Consider the following 23,519-nt stretch of genomic DNA (forward strand, 5'->3'; position numbering starts at 1 on the left):
TGGGGTCCCCGCCCCCGCGGGCCCTGCGCGGGGAACGCAGCGAGCCCTGGCGGGTACAGCGTACTCAGGCCGCCGGTGGGTGGGCGTGCGGGCAGACACACACACTCACAGACGGTGATCGCATGTCCTACTGTAATTTTCTGTCTGTGCTTTTCCCCACATGGGTGCTGCAGCAGAGCTGGGACGTTTGTTCTAAAAGCAGTCTGCGTGAATGCGTGAGAAATTAAAAGTAGCGACCCACAGTTACAGTGAGTTTTAGGAGATCCTTCATATTTCATATGAAATGTCAAGAGGCAACGGGCCTCATCAGAAACTGATGCACAGGATGTTCCACCTGAATACGAGAAAGAACTGTGCAAGTGACCATGCACTAGAACACGTTGCCCTGAGAGGTTGTGGAGTTTCCCTCGCTGGAGACACGTAAGAACCACCCAGGTGCAATCCTGTGCCATGTATTCTAGTATGTCCCTGATAAAGCTGGAAGTTGGAGCAGATCACCCGCTGTATCCAACCTGACCGTTTCCGGTGATTCTGTGATTCATCTTGAAAGAGGTGGGTTTACAGTACGCAGATGTTCTCATATTTTGTGTGAAATACTTACCTCGTAGAGGAGGAGGATCCCTGCCTTCTCTAAGCCAAGAAATGCCTGCATGTTGTGCAGTTTCCCCAAAAAGTCTGTTGCAGGCAAATTGCTATTTGAGAGCTGTGATACTTGATCAGCTTCACATAAGGGATAGCACAGCTTGGACTTGCCTTGAGGTTTGCCAAATCCTAGGCTAACATCAGTGAATACTAAAGCATTCCTTCCACAGATACCTTGGCTCATTGAAAACACAGCAGTAGTAAAATGAAAATGTTGTAACTGAGGGAAAGCGACTTTAGCTCATTCAATTTTCTCTGATTGTTTTAGGGAGAGACATTCTGCCCAAGTCAGTTTCCAGAAGTTATTTTTAAAGGTAGTAGCAGTAAATCAATTTTGACAAAACAAGCCATGAAGTATGACTGAAAACAGTTGGGCATCAGAGTTCCATAATTTCCAAGTATCTTGCACAAGATTCACGATTCTCATATGTAGCTGTATAAAGCACAGCTCTTGAACACATTAGATTGCCTGGTGTTTCCTGTAACGCTGGCCCTATGTTAGTCTCATGGGTATTCACCAATCATCAATGATGAAACTGAAATGTTTACCAACATTAATCATCTGTATAGAAATCTGCATTTTTTTAAGAAATGAAAGCATCAATGTCCATTATACTGAGATGTGAATACTGAGATGTATATAAAACACCATTTTTCATTACCAATTATTTCACTGAAGAAATACCGACTACTTGAATTTGTTCCTTTTCCTGTCAAGCCAGGGGATACCTGGAACAACAAAAAGAATTTACAGACCACAGCTTGATCTGGTATTTAGTTAAAAGATTTTCATCTTAAGGAAGTTATTTTGTTAAAAGAATTGTAAACAGAGAGAGTGGTGGTAGAGCAAAGATAACTTTCATTTCAATAATAGCTATAGCTTAAGAAAAATCTACCAAACTTGCTTTCAGACACCAGAAACGTCCTCAGTTCTTAAGAGATAACAGCAAACTTCACAGACCTCACAGGCTGGATACATTATCTTCAAAACACCAAGGTATTTTTAAAGTATGTCTCACACCACAACACCCAGAAAAACTACATTATTTCTGGTTAGAAAAATTAGTTATAATTAAATAGAAACATCTACTGAAATGATTAGTAATAACACAGATGTGACTAAAATTTAATTATTTTTACTAGTGTCTCAAATAGACATAAGATCAAAAGATACAGGCTTGTCATATGGTCTTTCCAGTACTAAATCCAAACCACCTATATAGGCCCAGGGAAGCAACTTCAAACTCAAGTCTGCTAGGTAAATGGTATCCAAGGTAGTAAGGGTAGTGGAAGCAGTCAGACATAGTATAGGTTGGGGGTTCAGGTCAGGAAGCCTGGCGACTACTACAGAAGTCCTTCAACATCCAAGCAGGATCAGTCTTGAATTGTAATTGTGTGGCACAAACCACAAGGGAAATTAAACCTTTGGACTTAAAAATGTAATTCAAATGCTAGCACAAAGAGCTAGAACACAGAAACTAGGCAAGCTAGTGTTTGTATCAGCTCAGAGCACAGGGTGTAAATACCAGGTATTGGAGCTTTCAGTTCACAGAAATCCCATCCTGGCCAGAAGGGTCAAAAGTAGCAGCTTGCACGAGATCAGAGGACAACTCTGCTGGAAGCCTTGGCACCCAGAAGCTTTAGAAAATCGTCTTCCTACTGTGCATTGATGGGAAGTATATAAAATTGATAAGGAGGTATAAACCAGAAATTTTTGCTGTGGAGAAGGGATTATTATGCTTTTGCAGATAGAAAGAATAAGGAGAAATAGTATAGGTCACATTACAGTTTTGTTTCTGTTGGATTGAGATTTCTCTGTTCTAGTATTTTGCTTGCAGCAATTATGATTTAGTATTTTAATTACATCAAAAACCATGAATTCCATCGCAGAATCATACCAATATTCATAGTCACCCAATATAAGCTTTCAAAACCATGATTTCCAGGAATGCTTCTACTTCTACAATTTGACAGAGAATTTGACCCTTCAAGTGCCACAAATCAATCCCTGCAGATGAACATGGATTTGCATAATTAACACAAAAGCAGAGAGCGCCATATTTACTATGATGAATAACTGGACAAAACAAGACAGATTTAAAAAAAAAACCTCAGAAAAAATGTAAATAAAGTTTCAGAGCTTTCTGTAAACTTTTATTAGGTTCATCATGACTTCATGTTATGCTGGACAAAACCTTGATGGACTACTGCTGGAAAAGAGTCAGCTCACACTCAAGGAGAGCAAGTGTACATGAGTTCTCTGTCTGGTACCACAGCTGACAAACTGACGTCATTATTAAAAGACAAATAATGCTGACTACATAGCAACCTGGCAAGCCTTTCAGGAGGCAACTGGGATGTCTGGTCCAACAAACTAGTGAGATGAGCAAATTTTGGTGAAATAATACACACTGGTGGTTCAAACAAGAGTTTGGGGCTCTTTTGTTTTTTGGAGATCGAAGTTCTGAACTCTAAAGAATAGTTCTTGGGAAGACTAAGTGAAAAGAGAAAAAATTACTGAGCTTTATGAGTAAACAGTAACATGTTCTCTAGCAAATACCTGGCCTATTGATTTCAGGCTTTTATGTCAAACAGGAACACTATTATGTAAAACATTAACTAATAGCAAGAGAATGAAACAGTTCATATTCAGATTGCACACAGAAAATGGTTTCATAATAATTTAAAATAAAAATACTTTTACTTTTTATTAGAATACTGTATTGTTAAATATATAGAGAATATATATGTTTGTATGTGTAAAATATTTTTTGTAAGTAAGTTTTTAAATCATTAGAAAAAACCTTGAAACTTCTGATATATTCATGATAGCCTTAAAAGAATACTTCTCCCCTAGTAGCTTCAATCCATTGTCTCGACCAATCTCAGATCCAACTATATACAAAGTATGCACTACAGATTCTTACAATGAGAGAGAGTGCAATACCACAGCACTAGTGACATGAAGAATCCTTCCTGTTTCTGATTTAACAGGAAAAAAAAGGCTAAGTGTTAACCCACTGAAAAAAAGTATGCCCATCTAAACTGCTGGGTCAATTTTGCTTTAAAGGATGATTTTTGGTGCAATTCATGCTCTAAACACAAATATTAAGAAGCAAGTATTTAACATGAAAAATATTTAATATATTTATATAACCTGCTTATGGGCATATAATAAATAATTTGTTCTAAGTTATTAATGGTATTTTTAGGGACAAGTAACAGACTCCTAACTCCTATCCTCACAAATAAAACACTTTCGAATTTATAATTTATTCAGCATTTCTCAGTGATCAGCTTTAGAACATTAGATTCTAAAACGGGAATAGGCAGCCTTTTAATGCGGAATATACAGATTGCACGTAATTGTTTGGTCAAACCAAAATCACAATCAAAGAATGACTGAAAAATTAGACAAACAGTTGGGAAAATATGTAAAAAAATAATGAAGATTAATATATTACCTTCTAATATTATGAAGTGACAAACTCTGTACAAAGAACATACTTTCATTGTGCAATTACTTGTGCAATATTGCAATAGCTAAGGTAATCTTGTGCTATTTGCTCTGTAGAAAAATTCCATTTGAGGATTCATGAGTTTTTTCATATTTGTCAAGCAACTGGCATCAGGAATTTCTACAGATCTTATGTGTACCAGAACTCACATAAGAGATGACTGAGTAAAAAATAGTTACAGGCTGTTTTTCCCCCCAGTTCAGCCTAGATCATCCTGCCTATGTGGTAAGTCTTTTCTAGTTCAGAAGCTGCAAATCAGGAACAAGATGCGGGGGGTAAATCCCAGGAGTTTCAAAACAACGGTAATAGTCTTAGTTTTGCATTCTCACATTTCTCTAGGTCCAGAGAGCAATCTGAGTTAGACTATACATGTTCCAGAGGTCCCTTCCAACATGTGCTATACTATGATCTGCAGTCATAGCACTAATGATGGTTGTATTTAAAGATTTCTTATAGGGATGTTTCTGGGCTCATTTTTGGCTCTGCAACTCCCACTAATTTTGGGAATGTCATATCCACACACTGTTATGCAGGAAGTCATGTTTGGCCCAAAACCATTTCTGCACTCCTACTGGAATACACTGAAAATAAACACTAGAAAAAAACTGTACTCAAATTAATTTTATTAGCTCAAAGATCTGTGATAATGAAATCCATATGCCAAGAGTCCCTTATATGTAGTACAAATTGATGGGTACCATTTTAGGCGTATCACATGTTTTCAAAACTAAAAATCTAGTGACAAAGAATGCAAACATGAAACAGGAATACTAAGCAACATGCAATGTTTTAAAAAGTCACAAAGTCTACAAAACTTTACAAAAAATTCACTAATTATACTGAGACATCCAAAACTTATTATTAATCTGGCAAGTGTAAAGAGCAGTTACAACAACTTAGAACCATTTCAATTGCTGGTAACACTTTGCATACTTCCCTGTATTTCAGAGCCAGATCCTACAGTATCAGTTCCAGAGCTAACATTTACTGCCTGCAGTCTACTTTTGTCTCCTCTCACTCCAATACTTGGAGTTGCTGTTTCATTTGCTACAGGGATGTATTTCTTAGAGGAAGAATTTTTGCTTTTTTCACTAGAAAGATCACTGGATATCCTGCTATCATCACTTTTGATTTGTACACTGGAATCAGAAGATGAATGCATACTGGTAGCCAACTGTCTTGCTGAGTGACGTCCTTTTGCATGTTCATTTTGTTTGACTCTTCTTTCAGATAATACTGGAGTACTACTTCGAGGTTTATCCTCTTTATTTTGGTTAATTGTTTGAGCTTCATTTTCCTTCCATGAACCTGGCTGGTACTGCTGTCCAGCAGCCTGAAGTTCCTGTATTTCTCCAAGTGATGAAAAAGTATTATTCACAACCATCTGGGATTGAAAAGTGCTAGGAAGAGAAAGTTGCATGTCCCCAGCTCTGTTCTGAAACAAAAGATTCCAATGAAGAAAATGAGGCAACTAGAGAAAGCAAGCCAGTTTTGCAACTGCCATATATAATGGAGTCTGCAGAGCAAAACACAGTCTTTAACATAGTTAAGATGCAGAGGTAATAGCAATTGCACAATCTTTATCACCTTTCAAAACAAGTATCTGAAGATTGCTAGGGTGATAACGACACAGAATAGGTACATTACAATTTCACATCTAGCTTGAAATTAATACTACAGAGATGTGTCAGTTACACAAAAGCAGTCAAAACTTAAACATGTCTATCATTCTGAAATACCTGCCATTCCTTATGTTTACTAGCAGTTCACAGGAGTGTAGTCCCCACACTCTATGCCACAACACCTAGCTGCTTCAAGAATACAAACTAATCACCAATACTAGGAGATAAGAATTAGAGTCCTCAAACTGCAAAACTGGGCATTCTCTCCACACTGTTAAAACAACCCACAAATTTCCAGCGTCGTATTTAAGGAGCTCATGTATTCTTGAGGAAATTAGAACAGTTAGAGGGGAAGACGTTGGATTTAAGAAACACAGGTGAGTGCAGAGTGATTCTTGGTATGACAGTTTTATTCAACTTGGACATAGCTATAGGCTGCCAGTATCTAAATTTTTAATAGCCTTTAAAAAAGCTTGGCTTTTTTTTTTTCTTTGTTACAGGAACTTTAATACCTCCTTTGAAAAATCCAGAATTTACTTTTAACTGACAGAGTAGGACCTAAAACCTTATGCAATATTTACAAAGACTACAAATATGTAGTTGTCTGAAACTCATGTCATGGCCACACAGACACGTATCAGGACTGGACATATATGCTGCAATTACTTATAAGATAATTTGTGATTTTCAGAAGGTACATTGTACAGCCTTTCCTAGAAGACTAGGTTTCTTAAAAACACTATACTTCATTATTAAATGTTTCTAAGAAACCTAGTCATGGTATTTTCCAATTTTAGTGGATGCATACCACTATTGGAACTTCTATTTCAGACTAGGAAACAACACAATTACCACCAAAGTTTAATACATTACAGAATACTACGGTTTGTGCTCCAAGTGGTAAACACTTTAAAAGCTTACATTAACCATTGAATTATTATGATCTGTATAAATGCGGCTACAGTAAATGGCTGCAGTAATAACTTCATGAATCAGAGGGGGATTAACAGCTGAGAAGTATATTAAAGAGTATCAAGTAGAATTGCCTCTAGCATTCCTTCTAGACTTACTTTGCTATTCTGGGTATGTTCCTGTCTTTCTTCTTCAAAAGACTTCTCCTTTACCAGGTTCACAGGCTTACTGAGAGTAGAATTCATTTCTGAATACCCCAAAACACCAAAATCTGATTGGTCTATCCCAGCTAATACAGCAAGTTGTCCAAGCCTGTAAAATAAAGGTTTAATAGAAAATGACACAAGCAATTCTTACTCTTTGAAAGACTAAACATTTAAAACCAGAAGAAGTAGAATCTGTTTCAAGCTTTGAACATAGTTTTCTATTATTTTATGAGAAGTTCAAAGTATCATAACCAAGATGAAAACAAGTTAGCTAAAGGTATTTTCTTGTCTTTGCACAAACTACGCCTGCAGATTCAAAGAAAATGTTACAAGGCTGAGAATGAAGCTTTCCTAGTTCTCACTGAACTCACCTGCAGCTTGGAAGTCGGCCAAACCAACCACATGTGGGTTTTAAGCCACAGTAAGAGGTGAGAAGTTGCAGTCATTAACCGATAGCACAGCATAGGATAGACACATAGAAGCTTACTGAGAAAAGCATTCTTCATGACTGGGATTCTGTAACTTTCAGAGCAGCTCCTTATTGCCATGAACAGACATAAGCATGAAGAATTTCTTTTTCATGCAGTGAAAATGCATTTTTGCCTTCCTGAGAAGTTTGAAACTCCTGTAGTAATGGCAACTCTACAAACTGATTGCCACAAAATTAGAACACAGCCTCAGGATGAACCTCATAGTAAGTTAGAATCATTGAATCATAGAATCATTAAGGTTGAAAAAGACCTCTTAAGATCATCAAGTCCCACCATTAATCTAACACTGCTAGGTTCACCACTAAACCATGTCCCTAAGCACCACATCCAGATGTTCTCTGGACACTTCCAGGGATGGCCATTTCACCACATCCCTGGGCAGCCTGTTCCCATGTCTGACCACACTTCCAGTGGAAAAAAATTTCTAATATCCAATCTAAACCTCACCTGGCACAACTTGAGACTATTGTCACTTAGGTCCCGAGTTATACCATTACAATTTGGAAGTGGGAAATAGGGAGGGCAAATAAAATCTTCTGTGATCTTCTCTGAATGCATGGAATAGACTACAATATATATTCATATCATTCCCTCCTTGGGGATGAGACTGCCATGCTTGGTCATACAAGCTTTACAAATCAGATTTAAGCTGAAATTCTTTGAAAAATGGGAAGGATGAACCATCCTCTCACAAATTGCACATACAGTGGTAACACAAACTTTAATCCATACTCACTACTACTACTAACAATAAATCCAGACTTTAAATAAATAAATAAAGGCTGAAGATTCATCCATCTAGATTTCCATACTTCAATTAGTGAATGGACAGCAAAAGATAAGAGGACACTTTCTGAAGGCAATTCAATTTTGAGCCTTTCATATTGTGGAAATGCTAACAGCCAAGGTGATTCACTGAAGGCTTGGAAACTTGCTTTACCAGAAGCTTTCTACTCTTTTGGAATTGGCTTCTTGAAAGCCTTTCCCAAAGACAGATACATGAACTCAGCTGAACAGTGCTTAGATCGTGTTTCTGCCACTAGGAGAAGACTAAACGATAGGGACACGGCTAATTCCTCTGCTCTCTGAGAGTACAGACCTAGAAATCTGGTGGGGTAGAAGGCAGCATACTTCACTGTGAGGATAACCGTGGAAAGATCTCAGGAAAAACAGCAAAACTTAAGTAAAGTGACAACCTACCCAGCATCTTTAAGGAGGTCTAAGAAAGCATGAAACTTTTGAAAAGAGTTCTCAATGCTGCCTAGAACACCTTCATCTTCCAAAATCAAGCTGGTTACTGACTGTGCATGAAGAACCTCCAACAGGGAGATATTTAGATTCCTTAATCTTGCATTTTCAATTTCTGTCTAAACAGGGGGGGGAAAAAAAAAAAAAGAAGAAATTTCTTTAATTTTCAGTTTAAAAGACCCCAAAATATCAAACCTCACCTTTGTGTGCCTGAACAGCAGCATCATGAAGAGGAATATCCGAAATAACTTATGTAACAAGATGCAGAATCTGCTGCACCACACAGTTTCAGGGCACTGTTACAATGAGCTCTGCGTAGGTCTGCTTATGCACAGCTGCAGTTCTGTGCTACCACAGACATTCCAGCAGGCACTCAAAACCACTGGCTGAGCACTGTCTTCAGTATGTACAGGATGTTACAGAGCAAGTACAAGCAGAAGAATTTAGCTTTCACATTGTTTTACTTTGCATGTATTATATGACATGTTAACACCAAAGAGTTTATTTTACTAGTAAAAAAACCTTTATGAAGGCCAATGTCCTTATATTCACCCCTCTGTATCATGGGGAATGCGTACTCATGTTATCTCTCCCCTGCACTATGCATCCCAAAACTGAAAGTTTAACGTGATTCCATTTTTCTCCACATCAACCATTAATCAAATCGATGATGAAACTGAAAACTGCATGATAACTGCAGGATATACAAGGTTTTGTATTTGAGGGAAGCACTAACTCACTCATTTAACATTACAGCTATGCAATCAAGTACTACCACAGGCTTAAAATTGTGTAGTACACTGTAGGTGATAAACAAGCATCAAAAGAAACAATTTTAGAGATTACTGCTACTTGGTTTAACAACTTTTCCTAGGAGATGGGGTAAGTCCAACCAGCCTAGCCTTGACAGAGAAAGATTTCTTGTAGGGGGTGTTTAGCCTAAAAAGCATTTAAGTATCTAAACAACAGATACCCAGCAGAGCCCACTGGTGCACATAACATTACAGGAAGATGGGGACAGTCACAGAAGAGGACTGCAATGAGCCTTGAGAAGTGCAGAGCCCTTTGTGGATATCTGCTCTCTGTACTGTGGGGTACCACTTGTTGCTCATATTTCAAAGGGTATCACTACTTTCACTCCCCTCCAAATCACATGTAAGGACCAAATCCATTTTGTTTACGCTACCTTACACTCAAGTATCTTACAAAATATTCTGCTTATTCATGCCGAAGAATATTTTTAGGTCAGCAACAGCAGACAGAGGGGAAACAGACCTCACAATTTAACTGTGATAAGCTGTTCAGTTTCATCAAAGCTAAACTGCACTTCACAACAACTGACATGCAGAAAACTATCCAATATGGTTACTGCCTGCAAAAACAAAACTTAAAAATCAAAGATACAGAATAAAGCAAATAGAAAACAGTTGTGACAAACAGCTTTTCAGCACAACAGATTTAATCCCTTTCTTGAGAAAAACAAGTATCAGGATGCCCCATATCGTAAGTATTTCAGAAAATGAATAAAACAGGTTGAAAGAGTAGCTTGAGCTGGAGTTCAAGGCTCTGGAACAGAATCAGCAGAACAAACAAACGTTACTAAGGACAGAAACGTTACTAAAGACAGATTTCATCATTGCCCTTAGACTAGTAAACGATCCACATGACTTTGAACTGAAACTCTAGAAGCTACCACATTAGTGGTCATTGATAATTACTCCTAATTAAGCAAGATGATTGTTTGAGCAGTGCCTCCTTTAAAAGTTAAGATCATTAATTGTTAAGTATCTTTACCTCTAGTAATCGTTCCTCAGCCTTTACTCTAGCTTCTTGTTCTTCCTTTAGTTTTCCCAGGCATTCTTCCAGCTCCATCTATCAAAACACAGATAAACTAGAATGAAATTTATCTCAAAATGTCAGACTAACATGCAATTAAAAAAAGCTCAACATGTCCAATTAACAACTAGCACATGGCATTCCAAACATATCTTCTTCAAAAATACAAGACAGAGGTCTACCCGTACATAACTCTTGGATGCAAAATATTAAGACAGAAAAATAGAAGGAAGTGTGATTCACTTAACAGATTTGTAAGATTGCAACAGATAACATGAAATTAGAGCCCAAGTTTCTTGGTCTATGACATAACCCTCAGGAATGAATGCTTTTCTTTACTTTCCCTTCACTTTTTCAAGCATCATTTTTAACTAAATGTCTACATCATCAAAAGCTCATATTGGGCTCTAATAAGAAGTACTTAGCAGCCATATCTAGATTTTCCAACTACAGTCTTTATCCGGGATTTTATTCCTTCTTACGGCAGTAAGAAGACAAAATTCCAAAGAACTGTACTCTCAGCAGTAAGAATACAAAATTCTGGAGTCTAAGAACTGGACTCTAACTGGTTGCACTTAGTTCTTCAGTAAAAAGTTTATCACAATTCCAAGTTTAGTGTTGAATTAACAAGAACAAAAACAAACCCAAAACACCTAATAAATATATCCTAGTCTTATTCATGAGATGCCTAAACTTGTACTTTAACTATTAGTTCTAAGTAGTAAATCTCAGTTTCAGTAAGAGTAGACAGAATTTGCAATACCACATTTTCCTGCATCCCAGCAGAGCATTATCATCTTTAATTACACCACCTGAACTGGAAAAACAAGCAAGAATTTTTTTTCTTGCACACCTTAACAATCTTCTGGTTCAAAAGGTGAAAACTGTTCAAATTATCAGGCTATTCTATTTTTCAGAGGATAGACTATATGAATTAACAGTATACAAAACTTCTTCCTTTCTCTATATACTTTGTATACAGGCACACATATGTAAAAGGACACCGCTTTTTTAACACATCGTATCAACCAGTTCTAAAGAGAATCAAAGATTCAAATAGTACTGAAATAGTTTGTTTACTATCAAAAGCTTATTCAAGTGCCTATCACTGCACTTCATATAAGCAATCAGGTGAGAGGACTGGTATGCAACAGAATACATAGTAAAAATAGTCCTTCTACAAATGCAAAAAGGTGTTATAAGTTGCAAGGTACTTTTGCAACTGATTCAAAGATGCAGGCTCTAGAACACTCTATATATAGCCCTCCCAGTGACAACCACTTAAAGTGATGATTATGGGTCTGTCACTACTCCAGTGAAGCACACTGCTAAAATCCCCAGACTAGCATCAACCACGCAAACGCTGCAAGTAGAAAGCTAGTCATATCTTCATCAGACTCATACTTGAGCTACACATGCAGAAGTCAGAAGGTTTAGGAAAAACACATTTCAAAGACACTTTTTCGGAAGAGATTAGCACTATCTAAGGTGCAGGCATAGGGCTGGGGGCAAATATCTAAGGAGAACCATCCACAAATACCACAATCTTACTGCCATTTACCTTAGATGTGGAAGTAATGGGAGCTGTAAAACCTCTAAGAGACACACAAGCACAGCACAGAAAGCAGCAACCATAATGTTTCACACTGACAACTTGACATGTAACCTGGAATCCTACAACCTAGCTTTGAAGATCAGTCACAGCTATCACAGACTGAAGAATTCTTACCTTTCCATTTATAGTACCGGTGCATACATATAATTATTTCTATTTTAAAGTTTCTAGGATGTAGGCTAGGAATTCTACTTTAGAAACCATAGTTCTATAGTATTTTTGTTGTGGACAGATTTTAGGTAATTTTAAAGATGAAAGCACTGAGCTTTATCTTCAAATTGCTGGTTTGTAATGTCAAAGGTCAATGGCTTAGAAGTTATCAAAAGATCGTAATATTTTAAACAGAAATGTAGATGCTTTGTAGTAATGTTTAAACTTGATTTATCACACTCTAGATGTACATAGTATTTCATGGTTATGGGCTGACTTCATAACAAAATTGAATACTGCAGCTGCATCTCCTCATAAGCAGCATCAAAGACAGAATTTAAAGGAACTAATCTGTCACCATTACAAGTATATGTACACTTTAATCTTTGATTTGCTTTTAAGAAATTCACTAGCTGACACAATGCCCCAGTCTTTGTGAAGAAAAAAATTACTTAAATATATCAGAAACCTAAATGTACATCCAGGCTACAAGCCTAAGCCTTCAAGTATTACAGCCCAGATAGATTTTAAGATGAAACTGAGTACCAAAAATACAGGCACCCCCCAGAATTACCATAAGCAGTATGTCTGTTCAACATTACACAGAAGTATAAAACTGAAGTTTAAAAACTAAACTATATTTTTAAAAATTTAGTAACTAATTAGCCATGTTCTTCTACTTGACTGCATCATACTTTTTAAAAAAAACCAGTTACAGTGCAATCTCTACTTCCCTGTTAACTAGATTAAAGGTGAAGTTCACCATTTAAATCCCTAGCTAAAATTTAAAAGTATGGGAGTTACCTCAACTACACACTTCATCAAAATCAACTCTGACATTTGATTCCCTCTAGTGGAAGGAATGAATATTTACCAGTTCTTGTTTTTCATTTAAACAGAAATTAGGCTTTCATTAGCCAAGGCTTTTTTTTAATGAAAACACAACTAAGTACTATTTGCTTAATTTAGTAGTATGCCAGAAGGATGTAGAGAAGTTCTCCAACACTTGCATACTTAAGTGAAAGTCTCGTCATTAGTCTCATCAAGAGATATTTGGAGAGCTTTTCTGGCAAAGCAGCAGTTTAAGAACTCCCACCTCTTACTGTTTATTCCCATTCTGCATTCCCATCATTGTTCTAACACAACTGGTTGTCCCACTTTACTGAAAGGCCTGCTACCACCAAATACACTGGACTACTTTTCAGTCGGATCAGTTCGTCAAAGCAGCTCCCCTCGCAAGCTGCTGTGCAGTAAGAGCTGTTTAATGGCAGTACCAAATTAACAGAGAAAAAGGTGTACTCCGGTTCTGAAGTACACCCAAGCACATCAACCAGTGTGAGTTGTTAAGCTAGCTGAACACTGTCCTGGAAAAATATCACAGACTGGTTGAGGCTGGAAGGGAACTCAAGCAGGGCTACCTAGAATAAGCGCCCCAGGACCGTGTCAGGATGGTGTTTTTAGTATCTCTTAAGGACAGAGATGCCATAACAGCAGCCCTGGGGAACAAGTGCCAGTGTTCAGTCACCCTCACAATGAAAAAGTGCTTCCTGATGTTCAGAACCTCCAGCGTTTCAGCTTCTGCCTAATGTGTCTCTCCCTTCACTGGGCATCAGAGAAAAGAAATGGGCTCCATCCTATTTGCACCCTCCCTTTGGGTATTTATCCCTCCTTGAGCCTTCTTTCCTCCAGACTGAACAGTGCCGGTTCTTTCCTGGAAGAGGTGCTTCAGTCCCTTAATCATCCTTGGGGCTCCTTGTTGGACCTTCTCCAGTCTGCCCATGTTGCTCTACAACTGGGGAGCCTAGAGCTGGACACAGTACCAGGTGTGGCCTCACCAGCAGAGAGGAAGGATCACCTCCTTTAGCCTGCTGGTAATACTCCTCCTAGTGGAGTCCAGCATACCATTCACCTTCTTTGCTGCAAGGGTACACTGCTGGTTCATGCTCAACTTGGTGTCCACCAGGACCCCCAGGGCCTTTTCTGTCGCACTGCTTTCCAGATGGTCTCCCTCGGCATATATTGCCACTTGGTGCTGTTCTTCCATCCCTGTCCTGGTGCAGGACTTTGCATTTCTCCTTGTTTAACTACATGAGTTTTCGCCATATTAGCAAGTTGAATCAACTTGTCTTGTTATCAGAGAAACATGAAGAAAGGCACAAGAGAAAAAGACTGAAGCAAGACATGAAAAGGCACTAAGTGACAGAGGGGAAATAGACAATTCAGTGGTGACAATTTGATAGTTTGAGTCTGCCATAATGTGAAGCCTGCTTTGTGTCAAAGTAACAGACACAACAGGTGAGGCACAGAATCCAGGGCAGATTGCTTAAACAGTGCTATCTGATAAGCAACCATAGCCTAAAAAAGTATTTTGGTTTTCAAATTCAGAAAGTCAGGAAAATATGGACCTTCACAAGCCCACAAAAATCAAAACCAGTTTTGGGGTAGGTTGCCAAAATTTGTGGGTTTCCTTCCAAGGAAGCTTAAATTAATAACCAATGGTCTCTTCCTTACAGCTGCCCTCCATGTAGTACTACAGCTAACAATGAAGTAACAGGTCAGTATGACAACCCTTCCCCAAAGCACAACATACTGCCTGCTTCTTCTGTGTGTCCTGAATATAATATTCTTCCCTCTCAAAACACCAAGAATAAATACATCAAAAGTTTCCTGAAAGCACAGTAGATCCTGCATAGAAGTTTTTGGAGCAATTTGCATATGACATGGAATTCTATGATTTCAGACACAGCGCTCTTGGAAAGAGTCTTGAAGCCACCACACAACATAATGTCAATATATTGCACACTAACAGTAAAAGCTGCTACACAACTTTAAGTTCCAGCAACTTGTGAAAACCTTGAAATCTTCCCGAACAAAAGTTCTAGAGGGAAGAAGGTCTAAAGAAAAATTTAACATCAGCTGAAAAGGCTGGTAGTTATTTATGCAGTATTTGTACAGTCATTTTGCGTTCCACAACTCGATCCCACCCTAAACATTCCCACTACTGACAGACCTGCAGCAAGTTAAAACTTAACTTCACTCCTCTTACACGAGGACAGGTATACAGTCCAATATTTACACACATGAACAGTACATTCACCCAGTGTGGTGCTCAGACAACAACCACCAGAACCAGACTGACTGTAAATCTTATTTACAGAAGTAATCATTGGCTTCTCCAAACAGAATTCAAATCTTAACACTTCAGAAACAACTCAGCTATTCTGCCTGAGGGTGTTACTCTAAAATAGTGCTACATTACCTTAGCAGCACTACTGAGCCACTGATACATACCTTTTTTCTACCCCTTTCTTTTATAAAAACATTCCCAGTCAAGACATTTGCAGAAATAGTCCATTTCACTACTGCTAAGTTTTTTAAGTATTAAGGAAGTAAAAGGAATAATAAAAAGGAAATGAAAAAGGTTTACTAGGCTCAATTATAAAATGTAATTCAAATGCTTTCAGCTATTTTTTGTAATTATTTTTACACAACAGTCACTGTATGTGGATGCTAAAAGGCAGGAGCAGAGGAATTTTCCAGCTGCTGAAGCATTTGTGAAGTTTTTCCTTTCTCATGCTTTAGCTGAGAAACAGAGAAAGTTTGGAAAATTATCCACAGGTGCAGGCTGTTGTGAGAACAGTGGAATTGTTTTCAGTCTTGTGAGAAATGTATTTTGAAATGGGTGGTTATACTGCTCAGCCACTCACTGTGGTGGGTGGCTAGCCAAGGGGCGAATCACGTACTTTCTCTTTTGCGATCCATGCTTTAAAAGATGGGGGTTTGGCATCAAAGGGGTCTTAGCTCTGCTTTGGCCATATCATCTGACCTGTACTTATGTCATGATTTCACCATCTCTCTAGGGATAACAGCAACAACTATATATTAGCTTTTGTAAATAAAATTAAATTACATTTATAAAGGAAATACTTGGAAGAAAATACTGCAGGCAGTAACACTGATCAAAAGATCTGTGCGCTATGATTCAACACTGGAACAGAGCAATTACACATCCTGCTGCAGCTGTATTAAGTTATTCTGAAATCCTGCTCCAAAACTGGTTATTTATTTAATTACAATTTTCTGAATAAAACATGGTTTAATTGGTAAAATTTGCCTTTATGGAGTCTAAGGCACTGAACATGCTTCTTACCTGTAACTGTTGATACTGTGCTACATCAATCTTATCCAATGATTTTGCCAAATCAGGCTGGTGGATAACATCCTCTAAATCTTCTGTGTCTTCAGTTTCAGATGTAGAAGCACTTTCTACTGTCACTTTCACAGGACCACCTGTCTAATTACACCAGAAAAGAAAACATGCCCACTCATAGCATTACAATGTGTAGCAAAAATCAAAGACTAATCATAACAAAAGCTTAATTTAAATACAGTCGTTGCCCAGCCATACAACTTTGAAATAAATTTGCATAAAACAATATTAAAAAAATCAATCCTATGTGTGCCTATATTGCATATTTCTGATGAGGATTTTGCAGCAGAGTTGGCCTCTGCAAGGCACAGCCAGGGCTACCCCATGCAGAACATAGCCATTCCCAGCTGGCCCACTGCAAGGTAAAAAACAGGCAGGCGCAAGAGGTGGGAACAAAAAGAGTGAGAAGAAGCAGAGGGAACATCAGGCTGGAAGCAGGAAGAGGTGTTCCATGGTGGAGCCAATACCCTCACTCCAGCCAGGGAAGACCCATGTCAGAGCAGAGGGGTGGGTCAAAGGAGCTGTTGCCCTTGGGCATCCTGTGCCAGCCTATGTTTTACCAAAGCACTGCAGTCCATGTGAAGCCTACGCCAGAGAAGAGAGTAATTCCTGGCTTCCTTCGCAGCCATCAGATCCTTCTGTGATGGAAATGATATGCACAGGAAAAGGAAGAAAGACTGCGATTTTTCTTCTCCTGCTGGTTAAGTTTACTAAAGCAGCTCACGGGCAGGTGCAAAGACAAGTATATAATCCAAATTCAAGACAGAAAAGATGGTGCAGAGAAAAATGCTGTTAGTTGTTCTTATTGCTTACGGAGGGGAGGGATAGTGCCTATACTCCAACTCACTTGCTCATAGGACTAGGAAACCAAAATATACAGACATAGAAATGGAAGTACTAAGTATCAAAGAAGCTTCAACGAAATGCTGATGTAAACTATTTTTTTGCACTTTTATGAGTGTGAATCTTTGAAACTATGTTCCAGTCTTAACTTTCAGACAATGAGATTCTGTTGAGAGCACCTTTCCCTTTTTTCAGACCCTTACCCACTAAAACCAAAACCACTGTGTGAGAGAAACAGTACCTGAATCTTCACTGGCAATTTCCCAGCACAATCCATTGCCCCGCCTCTAAAGCTAGGAAAAAAAAAACCAAACCATACTTTTGAGGAAAGTAAGTTTATAATGTTCCAAACACAGGATTCTAGGACAGACGAACCAGTAAGAGTATAAAGGGCATCAGATACTGCACTATATCCCTTTAAGCCTCATTACATTCTCATTTTGTTCTATTAGTACCCCCTACTTAATCATGATTTAGAGCAAACACTACTGGATGCTAACATTAATATCCTCAATAGGCATCTTAGTTAATTATTTTGAACTAAAGTCACCAGGAGAATTTGGTGTTCAGCATTTTGAAAAACAAGCTTAATAACTACAGTTACAATAGAGGATTAAGTAATTTTTTTTTTTTAATAGTTATATAATCTCCATTTTGAGAGGCCAAGGTCTAGGGAATAGATTTAAAAAAAAACAAAAACAAACAAACACTGTTTCAAAATACAGCTTCCATGTGTCATTTTTGTTCAGTTTTATTTTAATTTACAGGACTTAGATGATCACAATAATTATACTAGTATTGGGTAAGTGAACCAGAAAGAAGAGGCAGGAAAATACCTTGAACTGGATCTCAAATCAACTATACTACAAGTTTAGAATACTAACTTGCCTCTTCAGCTCTGATACATCTGAAAAATCATTATTAACACAAGAACAAACAGACAAGGTAGGTTGGGTTGTGGTGGGTTTTTTTGCAGCATATGAATATTCCTACAGCTATCATATTTTCTTTTTATTTTAAATACTTACTAGAGTAGAATTTATGAAAAATTCTCAAAATTTATATGAACAAAAATTATGATGACATTCTATGTAACTTTCAAATTGTATTAAAAAGCTAACATTGTTCTCTACTATATTTATCATGCAAGTTTTATGCCTTAGTATTTTCCCTTGTATTATGAAAACCTCACCTGCATCTCTTTGCACGTTCTGCAGTCCGCCAAGGAAGGAAGCCTTTTGTGCCTGGTGCTAGTGGTTTTGGTGAGTAACTCTCTCTCACAGAGGAATTTTTTTTCACAGGACTTACAGATTTTTTAGATGATAATCCTGGATTGAAGAGCAAAATCAGAAGAAAAGAGAATTCATTATACCTATTTATTCACATACAAATTCACAGCTTACTGTTCATAAAATTTCCTATGTAATAATAAGGACTGTAGGAAATCTGCCGTTCAGTCTAATTTTGCTGAAGCATCCAAAAACTTGCAATTAGAAGCTGGTATACTTACTTGCTGTTGATGCAAGTAAGACAAGCTGGTTTTCAAAAAACGAGGTACAGTTTTGTAGTGGAAGAGGTTTATTCACATTACTAATTTCATATACCTAATTCCATTGTCTCACATCAGAGTTTAGACAGTCCACGTAGACAGTAAAGGAATCTATGTGCTTCCAATTGCCCTCTAGTGGCTGTAGAGTTAAGAACATTGTTTTATTTATGGGCAAAATAATTAAAAATAAAGCTGGTACTCATGAAGATCACTCGTTGAGGACACCGGCAATCTCTTCCCTTAAGAGGACTAATAAGAAAAAGTAGGGTTCACTGGTTTGGTCTTTTGTTGCTGTTTAAATCATACAACACCAAAGTAGACTCAGCAAAGAAACCTTATGTGGATCATCACTCTATCTCATGCTCTAAGTTAGAAACATAAGTCTAGAAAACTAATCACCTAATATTTCCTACAGTTAAACTAGTGAGAACTCAGGTTATTGTTTCTCTGAGATCAATAAAAAAACTGATTTTTTAATGGTATAGAAATGAATAATTTAGGCAATGGGATTCAAAATTTCAATTCATTCTGAACATAATAAACAGCATAGTTTTCATCTCCTGACTCCCTCCTCTGCTTAAAAAAAAAACCCCAAAACACATAAAAAACCCCCACACAATGAACAACCCCAAAACAGAAAAAAACCAAACAACAAACCACAAAACCCTCCACAACCACATTTGTCAGGCATTTTTTCCTCCCACCACCACCACCACCCTGATCACCAGAGTTAATTTGTACAAAGATTTCTATTTGATTTATGCTTACCTCTCTGCTTCCAGATAACTAGAGCGAAGATGAGAGACAGTGAAATGTATTACACTGAAATTTTTAGTAGCTTACTGAAAAATGTTTAGTGTATTGGAGCTATCAATACTTAATTATAAATACTCAAGATATCAATGTTATTTTAAACATACTATTTATAGTTTTACATGAAGTTTTAAAAAAAATCTTAGAACATTTTGTGCATCAGTTAAAAAAGGCATGTTTGTTTGCTCTGGCAGAGGACAGCCTGCTACAGAAAGATTACAATAGCAGGAGAATTAGACAACTTACTACTGCCAGGCTTTGCAGAAGGGAAAGCCTGTGGAGACACAGAACAAATATGTGCAATGCTTCCACACATTTTAAAGTCAGCTTATCCTACCATTTTTTTCCAGCCACGTATCTAGCAGCACAAAAAACAAAAGCAAGTTTCCTACAGATACCAATGATGATAGAAGACACGCTATAGAATTAGGAAGAAGTGGATTTTTTTTTTTTGACACAAGTGTACTGAAAAACACTAAGATTTAGACGTATCATACATTTTATAATTGAAGTTCTTAAGCAGTAAGATAAAATTTTCTAGAAAATATTTACTATAGCCAGGAAAAACAAAGCATTACCAATACGAATAGTAGCTTTTCCTTTCCGACCACTTCCTAGGACAATAGTTCTTTTCTTTGGCTTAGTTTTCAAAGCTTCTTTGGAAGACGGAGATATCAGCCACTTATACTGGAATTTGGGAGTTTTTTTAAGAAAAATAAATCAGTTTAGTTACTGACAGTTGAAGAGGTGCTCATTTAAAATCAGAGGGGATTTGTCAGATATAGAGAACACTGCTATTTACATAAAAGTTAATAAATTGTAGAATCAAGAAGAAACAGTCTCACAAAGCCCAAATTCAAACACAGATAATAGCCTACATTACCAGAAAGCGTTTCCAAAACACCGCTATAATATCCGATCTGATATTATCCTTTCTCCTGTGCAAAACACTTCTCCTTTTATAGCAAAAAATCCCCAGCATCAACCCTATAAAGAGGCAACCCTGGCTTCTGCACTTCATTCTCAGAAAACTGGCTTGATAGAAATGACTGGCTCAGGTTAAAGCTCTCCAGAGTAATAACAACTTCCTAACATGATTTTGTATTACTGATAAAGTCAGTATTTTAAAAAACATGAAGTTTTATTTTTCCTGCCTGTAATGAAAATTCATCCTTACAAAGTAAAAGCCCCGAACTAAAATTAAGAGACAGCAATGATCAAAGGCCACAGCTGTTCTTCAGACTTCATTTCCTTACAGCAACAACTCTGTTCCTAAAGGTTCCCCTTGTCCTGATAAGAAGTTTAATTCCTCCTGGTAGATACTCTTAAATTACCCTGCACTTTTCAGTGTGCATCACTAGAACAGGGTCTAGTGTTGAAGCAGCCATTGAAGGAAATACAGATGACACTAACACAAAGCTTGTCTCAGCTAGCCCTAAATCCCACATCAGAGTACTAGGAACAGTACGCCAGAGTTATTCCCATCTAAAGCATCAGAATGATTAAAATGCCATTACTGTGCTCTAACTAACCAAGTTTAATCCAAATTTATCACTGTCAAGAAAGACATTTTTTTCTTCACTTTGGACTCAATTAATCCGCGTATAAATTTTGCTGCATCTACAGCTGGATCCTGCCCCTGTGCAAGTAAATTTATCATTTAAACTAAAACACACCCAGAAAGAGTAAAATTAAATTGTAGGCTTTTAAGAGCAAAAGTCATTTTGTTTTACTAGACACCTAAAAGGGCAGCTTTACTACATTAAACCTAAAGTTCATCTAGCCCATAGCCTGTCTCATCTGGATGCCTACTGCTGTTGCTATACAACAGCATCTAAGCATAAAGACAGCCAGATATAAAATGTGTTTTGAAAGCATCCTATTTTGTAGACACATTCAATTGATTTTCCTTTAAGCTATTCAGTCTTTCAGAAACTACAAAAACTTTCACCACCTATTACACTCAGTCATATCTATGATTACAATCCACTATACTGCTACACAGTGCTGCTAAAGAATACGGCTTTTGTTTTAGCTGCCCGTCAAATTTTACGGCCTCAATTAGCAGTATACAACTCTTCTTGCAAACCTAAAAATCCAGCCCAGAAAGCAGTCAACTACATGCTACTGAAAAACAACCAACCAGTTTTTACACAAAGCAGGATAAAAGGAAAGACAGCTGTGCCTGGTGGAAGATGCAAAGCTACTTAGCAAGCTGGTGGTATTTCTTCATTCATGTTGTTAATGAAGTACAAGGAATTACTAGCACTGCCAATAAAACTTAAGATACCACACTAACTGGTTGAATACAAAACTAATGTCTTGAATCAAGTGATCTTTTAGCATATGGGAGATTCCCCAGAGTTGTTTCTTTCCATGGTTTGTCTTTACAATTATCTTTAGCATTTCCAGGCAGATGTTATTTTCAGGTGATCCCTGTTACATTTTGCAATTGTTGATTGCCAAGCAGAAAGAGTACTTCTTCACAACCAACCTCAACTTCCCAAAAAACAGGTCTTCTAGAGATTGAAGTGGGGAACTGTTTTAATCCTCCAGAAATTCTATACACAAATTCTGAGTTTATTAGGCAGTCCCTACATATCCACAGCTCTGACCTTATTTAGTCTTTTCAAAAACCAAAAGAGCACTACATTCCAGCACAAGAATTGGGACTGCTGGGACCCCTTTGAGAACTGAATCCAATTTCTGTATATTTGAACAGTATATCTAATCATAAATGGTCTAGATATTCTGTTTATGCACATTACTGTGAACTCTGTGTGGACTATTACACAAAGATGAAAGAGGGCACTGTACTTTAACTGAACTCTGTTTTCATAGATGGTTTGCATTGGAAAGGACAGTCTTGAGAAACTTTAAAAAAATTTTAGTTACAGAAATTAGTGACAAGAAGTAAGTTTCAAAATAAACTAAACGGCAAATTTTAAATTGTTGTTTCCTTTACTTTTTAATTAGAAGTTATTATTACCATGTTGACAAGGACACATGTAATAGAAAGCCCTCCAGCAGTCCAGGAGCAATATTCATGTAACATTCTATGGTAATGTCCAAATACACACACCTTTCCATTTTTCTTTCCATTAAATGTATATCCAGATTTTAGTACATGTGACAGCTTTAATTCCATAAGAGATCATACAAAAAGCCCAACACAGTAACATGTTCCTAATAGTGGTTTTAGGTTTTCCCCTAGACAGTGTGTTTTATTGGTACTGAGTCAAACTTCTGTTTGTTACTAGAATTGTTGTTTTAAATTAATTTTGAAAAAAGTCACCCACTAAAAAAAAATAAATGCAATGGGAGCTACAAAGAAAACCCCAAACTCATCCCAAAACGCATAACACATACCTCTGTATCAGCACTATTTCCATTCTTAAGAACTCTTTCAATAATGTTTTTCATCAGAACATGACCTAGAATGAATTAAAATACCTTACTAAGAATTTTCTGTGAGAGACAACTCTTTATGTGAAGAAACAGACCACTGAATAAACAGTACACATTACCTATCCTGCCTGTTTTCCCATTTTAAAAATGGTCAGCCAATTACTGTGGCATGTTCTTTTTTTTTTAAAAAGCAGTTTACCTTTCCCCATATAGTTACTGAAGAAGAAGAAAAACCCCAACAACCACACAAAGAGGATAAATGCAGACACAGATACATACCAATTAAAGGATTTTTTCTTATGTCAAGTACCACTAAAGTTGTATTCGTTTGAAGAGCATCTAATAATGACCTTGCTCCTTCATTGGATATTCCACACTGCTGCAAATCAAGTGCTAAGATGTTTAAGGAGGAAAAAAAAAAATCAGTGGAGGTAGTACTGCAATTGGTTAGTAATT

At 37.3% G+C, this 23,519-nt stretch overlaps 1 protein-coding gene across 5 annotated transcripts in view; it reads right to left on the reverse strand.

Moving 5' to 3' along the window:
- Window positions 1–4,763: 4,763 nt before the first annotated feature.
- The window catches only part of CEP78 (centrosomal protein 78), a 52,133-nt gene continuing 33,377 nt past the window's right edge, over window positions 4,764–23,519 (reverse strand). For 4 of the 5 annotated variants that reach the window (XM_017735494.1, XM_017735493.1, XM_017735491.1 and 1 more), the window contains exons 7-17: window positions 23,343–23,456; window positions 23,025–23,089; window positions 20,234–20,342; window positions 19,611–19,628; window positions 18,486–18,621; window positions 17,535–17,586; window positions 16,391–16,534; window positions 10,434–10,511; window positions 8,592–8,758; window positions 6,853–7,006; window positions 4,764–5,595 (exon numbers count right to left, since the gene is read on the reverse strand). In XM_017735494.1, the coding sequence (XP_017590983.1) occupies window positions 5,068–5,595; window positions 6,853–7,006; window positions 8,592–8,758; window positions 10,434–10,511; window positions 16,391–16,534; window positions 17,535–17,586; window positions 18,486–18,621; window positions 19,611–19,628; window positions 20,234–20,342; window positions 23,025–23,089; window positions 23,343–23,456 (1,565 nt within the window). In that variant the 3' untranslated portion in view covers window positions 4,764–5,067. The remainder of the gene's footprint in view (window positions 5,596–6,852; window positions 7,007–8,591; window positions 8,759–10,433; window positions 10,512–16,390; window positions 16,535–17,534; window positions 17,587–18,485; window positions 18,622–19,610; window positions 19,629–20,233; window positions 20,343–23,024; window positions 23,090–23,342; window positions 23,457–23,519) is intronic. The other variant, XM_017735492.1, reaches the window with a different exon arrangement.

Source organism: Corvus brachyrhynchos, unplaced genomic scaffold (genome assembly GCF_000691975.1).
Source record: "Corvus brachyrhynchos isolate BGI_N302 unplaced genomic scaffold, ASM69197v1 scaffold325, whole genome shotgun sequence".
Taxonomy (NCBI): Eukaryota; Metazoa; Chordata; class Aves; order Passeriformes; family Corvidae; genus Corvus; species Corvus brachyrhynchos.